Source organism: Equus quagga, unplaced genomic scaffold, assembly GCF_021613505.1.
Source record: "Equus quagga isolate Etosha38 unplaced genomic scaffold, UCLA_HA_Equagga_1.0 HiC_scaffold_15572_RagTag, whole genome shotgun sequence".
Lineage (NCBI taxonomy): Eukaryota > Metazoa > Chordata > Mammalia > Perissodactyla > Equidae > Equus > Equus quagga.
Window position 1 is genome coordinate 91 of NW_025792737.1, and position 6056 is coordinate 6146.

General features: G+C 35.7%; 1 protein-coding gene across 1 annotated transcript; it reads left to right on the plus strand.

The window, feature by feature from the left end:
* Nucleotides 1-249: 249 nt before the first annotated feature.
* On the plus strand, nt 250-6052 carry LOC124231998 (killer cell lectin-like receptor 5; the record flags this gene model as incomplete). The annotated part of the gene is made up of 4 exons (XM_046648991.1): nt 250-316; nt 1472-1614; nt 3203-3309; nt 5986-6052. Coding segments are annotated over exons 1-4 (384 nt in total), but the record flags the coding sequence as incomplete, so codon positions are not given.
* Between the last annotated feature and the right edge of the window lie 4 nt (nt 6053-6056).

A 6056-nucleotide genomic window follows, 5' to 3' on the forward strand; every position in this document is an offset into this window, starting at 1 on the left:
CGGTTCTTGTATTCCTACTGCTCCCAAGAGGTGAAATAGTACATCAGCTCCCCTGAAAATTTGGATGATTTTGGAATTGTGGGCAAATTAGACACTCCCACTTTGTAGCTGATGTGAAATATGGAGGCTATCAGTAAAAATGTACTTAGGATAAAATGGGCACAAGGCCTTTTATTTGGACGCTGTTGTAATGATAACTGTGTTTCCATTCTGCCTTGACTTCAGCTGTTTGGTCTGTTTGTGGTCAATATGTATTCCCTGCAGTATGTCTGCAAGATTCGCCATAGGTTTGATGCTTGTGCCACTCTGTGTGATGGTACTGTTAAAAACGTGCAAGATATAAGAATATTAAATCTCATAAAATAAACTCTGTTATCACTCATAAGAATGAAATGAATTGACCTTGATGAATTGAAATGATTGGTTAATCAACAACTACTCAGTATTTGCTTAGGATTTAGAGTTTACGAAGAGATTTTGCATATTTAATATAATTTAGGTATGGTAGTTAGTAGAAATTCACTGTCTCTATCACTAGAGGATCAATAATATTTTAAAAGTTTGGTATATGGTAAAATACATGAGGAAAAGCAAAAAAAATCCAAAGACTAATATTTCTTTTCCTTAGAAGGCATTCCAAAATGCTTTTTTTGAATTTTATTTTATTATGTTTAAAACCAGCTTTATTGGGGTATTATTAGTATTGTGCAAAGACCTGCACAAATTTAATGTGTGCCATTTGATGCATTTGGGCCTGTGCATTTATTTGTAAAACCATCCACAATTAGGGTAATAGACATATCCATCATCCCCAAAAGTTTCCTCATGTTCCTTTTTTTGTGGTAAGAACACTTATTATGAGATCTGTCCTTTAAGAAGCTTTTAAGTGCACAATTCACCATTGATAACTGTAGGCAATACGTTGTATAACGGATCTCTAGAACATATTCATCTTGCATAACTGAAACTGTATACCCGTTGGCCTACAACTCCTCATTCCCCCAACCTGACCCCGCCAAAACCCAGGCAACTACCATTCTACTTTCCATTTCTCTGAGTCTGATTAATTTTTATATCTCATATAAGTGGAATCATGCAGTATTTTTCCTTCTGTGATTGGCTTATTTTGCTTAGCATAAGCTCCTCAAGGTTCATCTATGCTGTTGTATATGCCAGGATTTCCTTTTTTAAGGTTGAATAATATTCCATTATGTGTATATACCCCATTTTCTTTATCCATTCATCCATTGATGGACATTTGGGTTGTTTCCATATCTTGGCTATTGTGAATAATGCTGTGGTGAATGTGGGAGTGCAGATATCTCTTGGTCTTCCAGAATATTGATGAAGCTCATATTATTATTATTGATAGCTATTAAGAGTTTCTTTATAGAGGGCTGATAAATATATTGCTCTGCTTCACAGAATACCAGACGACAAGAAGTTTAATGTTTCACCTTCTATGTTGTAGGCAAACTCTATGACAACCGCTGGTCCTGTTGTGGAGTAAACTGTTATTATTTTACGACTGAAAATAAAGACTGGAGGGGATGTAAACAGACTTGCGAAAGTTACAATTTATCTCTTTTGAAGATAGATGATGAAGATGAACTGGTATCATGGATTGTTACATTCACTTTTGTTCTCTTGGACTCTGTCTCTCATCCTTGGACCCAAGATATTGAGGGCAGGGGGGAGTCCAGAAAGAGGGACCTTCAGTTATTCTTTGTGTTGTGTCTGTTGAGTGAGCAAAAATTGCATAGTTAAGAGTCTCCCAGGAGACCTGCCAGCAGGCATATGATCTTGTTACTTACTAAGCATTCAATACATATCATGTATCCTGATGGCCATTATTATTTCTAAAATGGAAACCCCCTTGAAGGTGCAGTTTGGGGCTTTGCAATCATCTTCCTCTCTAAGGAGTCTGCAGTAGACCCGCTCATGGAGAAGTATGCGTTTCCTTCAATGAAATAGTTAAGCATTTGGTAAACTGCAGCCTGGAACCAGCAGTTATTTCTCCCTATAAGTGGCAACGAAGAACCTCGAGGCAACATGGTCTAGTAGTTAGTATTAGGAATACAGGAGCCAGACTGATTGGAATAAAATCCAGTTCTGTCACTTAATGGCTGGGTGAGCTTGGATAAACGACTTAACCTCTCTGGGCCCCCGTTTTCCCATTGGCAGAATAGAGATAATAATGAGGAATAGGAAAGTGATAACAGTTTTACAAATTAGCTTTAGGGTGATTTTGATTGCATCTATAGGTAACATTTACTTGATCAATATTCTTATATATTACATCAACATGTATATCTTTCAAAAAGAATTATAAAAAGAGAAAATACAGTGACAATAATATCAAAATTACCTTTTTAATTTATTACTAATGGAAACTATCCACACACGCAGAATGTGATTTTGTAGAGAAATGTTTGCAAAGATCAGCCTGAAGCCTCTATTTATTGTATAGGAAAATAAGGCAAAATTTATATGTAAATCTAATAGATATTTTAAACCACAACATAAAAGAATTTATATCAATTTATAAAATAACTTTTTATGTTTGTTGCAGTAAAACACAGTTAAATTTAAATCTTTTTCTAAAAATACATTCAGTCATCTAATCAGATATCGTGTAATATGTCACTTTGATATATTACATTTTTGGAGAGTCAATATTTCCAAACACTGCCCTTTTCCCTGCGCCTCTTCCAACTACTGAACTCCAGCAAGGCTCTCTCTTATGAGGCTAAAGCCTCTAGGCACGTCTCCCCACATACACTTGTTTTAATAAACTTGTTTTGAAGATTCCTCTTTTCACTTAAGAATATATAGTGATCATTTTTATAGATCTGTAAGTAGTTTTCTGGAGCCTGACTTTGAATGGTTTCATAAAGTGTCATAAATTATTTAACAAATCTCCTATTGTTAGATAACTAGATTTTAAATTTTTCCATGTTTTAAATAATCTGTGAGACTTGCAGCCATTTTTAACATAAATAAATAATCCCGGGAAAAATTACTTTCAAAAATGTAAACACAGGGATTGAGGGAAGAGAAGGTTTTTTAGGTAGGAGTGGTGAAGAATGATGTGGAGAGGAGCAGAGTACTTGCCGGAGAAACAACTGGGCCCTTAACCTGTCCTTTTCATTCTCTAACAGGTTGGAATTCAGTCACATGATATCCTTTGTTTCCTTTATAGGCCTTTGTTCAACCCCAGACTTATAGAGATAGCTACTGGATTGGATTATCATACAATGCAAAGGAAAGTAAGTGGAAATGGATTGACAATGGCACATTTTCTGGAACGTAAGTCTCTGGAATGCATCCAAACTCCAATATTGGTGTTGGGGTTAGAACAATTGTATCTAAAGGGAACCTTCTCTTATTTTGCAGAGCTTAACTCATTTTCAGGTAGAGTTTGTTGGCAAGAATAAGTAGAATGATTAAGAAAGCCTTTTAGGAAGTGTAGTTAAAAAAGAAGAGATGTGTCATACAGAGTTATCAATAATAATAAAATTATGATGTGATGATAAAAACACATGCTCAGAAGTATGTCTTCAGAATTATTTTATTTAAAATAAAACACAAAGTAGAGTGATATGAAGAGACTGGACTATCCTGACTTACCCATAGTGAGCTCTCTGATAAGTGCAAATGAGTATTTTGAGTATCCCCCAAATTCATTTGAAACTCCTTTACATTATTAGTTTATATTATTCATAAACATCTGTGAGTATACACACGTTCATATGCCTTCACTATAGCTCTTCTATTTTGAAGGGCAGTATTTTGTAAACTCTTGAGTTTACATTTAATTATAATCTGCTGTTAAACTGTTCAATGATTTTTTAAAAATCTGAATAATGTATTATATTTTTTATTTCTAGAAATTCTGCTTTATGTTTCCAAGTCTTCTTGCTAGTTACTCAGATTTTCAAGCTTTCTTTTATTTCTTGAATGATATTAAATATTCTTATTTTATATTTGGTATCAGATAATTTTTATCTTTGAAGTTTTGCGGGTCCACTCTATTGTTTCTGATGGCTTTCCTTCATGATGCCATTTTCTTTGTAGTGTTTAGTGATTTTCTTTCCTTTTTGATCTGCTGTGGAAATTATTCAAAGACTGAGATGAAGGTGGCTTCCTCAAGAAAGAATTTCCTTTTGTTGGATTCCTTGGGGCACTATGAATCTGGGCCAGTGATTCTAAATTCTACATATGGGCCCTGTAAGTGTTGTTCTGGGCTGCAAACCTACAAAACATGTCATGCAGGAAATTACTTCAATGTAATTGTAGCCTGTAAGTACACTTTCAGGCCAACAGTCTCAGAGGTCACAGAACAGAAAGGCTCACGGGCTAAATTAACAAGCTCAAATTTCATGGTTAATTAAATCAATTTAAAACTCATTGAACTCTGCAGGGCAAGGAAATGGGACAGCTCTCATATTTGGGTGGGATGGGATACGTTGTCATGCTAGGATAAGGTACATTGGGTGAAAGGATTGCCTGAGTCCTGGGTTATGCAATCTTTATGTGACCTGACTTTCTCTGCTGCATACCCCTTCCCTGCTGATGGTTTCTAGCACCAGACTTGAGGTTTGAGTAAAGGGGCCCAACAGACAGAAGGTTCTTGTGACGATCATGCACATTTTCTCTACTACGGAGATGCAGGGGCATGTAAGCTTGGGCACAGCTGCAGCTTTCCATTTAATCTTAGCAGCAGCCACGGATTTTATGTGAATTTCTTAGGCAGAGGGCCAGATGAGTGTCACCAATGGATGGGAAACTTAAGACCTCATGAATGTTGAGTATCTATGTGCGTCATATATATCTCGACTAGTGTATTTAGTGTCTACTTAGTTCTTTCTTCCCTTCCCATGATCAGCACACATATGCTCTACTTACTCTGTGTATACCTAACATGTCTCCTAGGTTACTTACTTATACATACTTACATATTGTATGTTCTGCCTCTGCCTCATGAGCTACTTAGTTTCATTTATCTTCCTTGTTTATTTCTCTTTATCCCTGTAGCAGATCTGAATATTCTTAAATAATGTAGCAAATGCAGATTACATGGGGGATGGCGTATGATTCTGAACTGTTAGGTGGGATTATTCTTTTTCCCTTGGTTTTCTCAAGGTTCACGAAAGGTCTTGGGTGGTTTATACTGAGGATATATCCCTTTGGGTCTCCACTCTATGTAGCTTGCCCTCTATTCAGAATCTTGGATGGAATTCATTATTCAGGCTACTACATCAGTTAAGGGAAAAACTGACTTCAGAGCTTCAACTACCCTCCTGTGTTCACACCATTACTTCACCCTCCGCTTGAGTATGAATTTGCTTCTTGCCAATTCATAAATTTATCAAGAAGGGTTAAATTTTTTTTATTCAACATTTTAATTGTTTCAATAGGAAGATAGTTCTGGTATCTAATCCACCACTTTGCTGAAATAGAAGTCTCCCTTTTAGATATTTTTCAATGGGTTGTCATGTTTTAGCTAACAATTATTAGCTATGGGGTAGGGAAGGAAAAGAAACAAAACAAATAAAAACATGAATTAAACCTCACCTCTGTCTATATTCCAATTCCACCTTTTCTATGTATATACACATGAGACTTGGTTATCTCTGTCACAGAACTTCAGTTCTTCTTTTTAACCTCTCACTTTTATTGAAATTATTAACATGAGAAAGCTGGTTTCCTATATGTCATGATGCCCTAGAAATATTGCAAGGTAATATCACCTGCTGACTAGAAATTCCTAGTGTGGAATACCAGGGAAGATTATGGGTGTGATCAGAAGGCTGTTATTATAGTAAATGGGCTAAAACCAAAAGACAATCTTTTAGTGATGAAGTTAAAGATTAACATTTCCATATTCCAGATCTTTAGGCAACAGACTTAAAAAGATAATGGTTTATGTTATTGTCAGCTTCAGAATTCAACAGTTGACCATGTCTGTTTTCTGTTCTACAGTAATTTGAAAATAATCAGTTTGCATTCCGGGATTAAAGGATGTGCATTTTTAACCGCAACAAAAATAACAG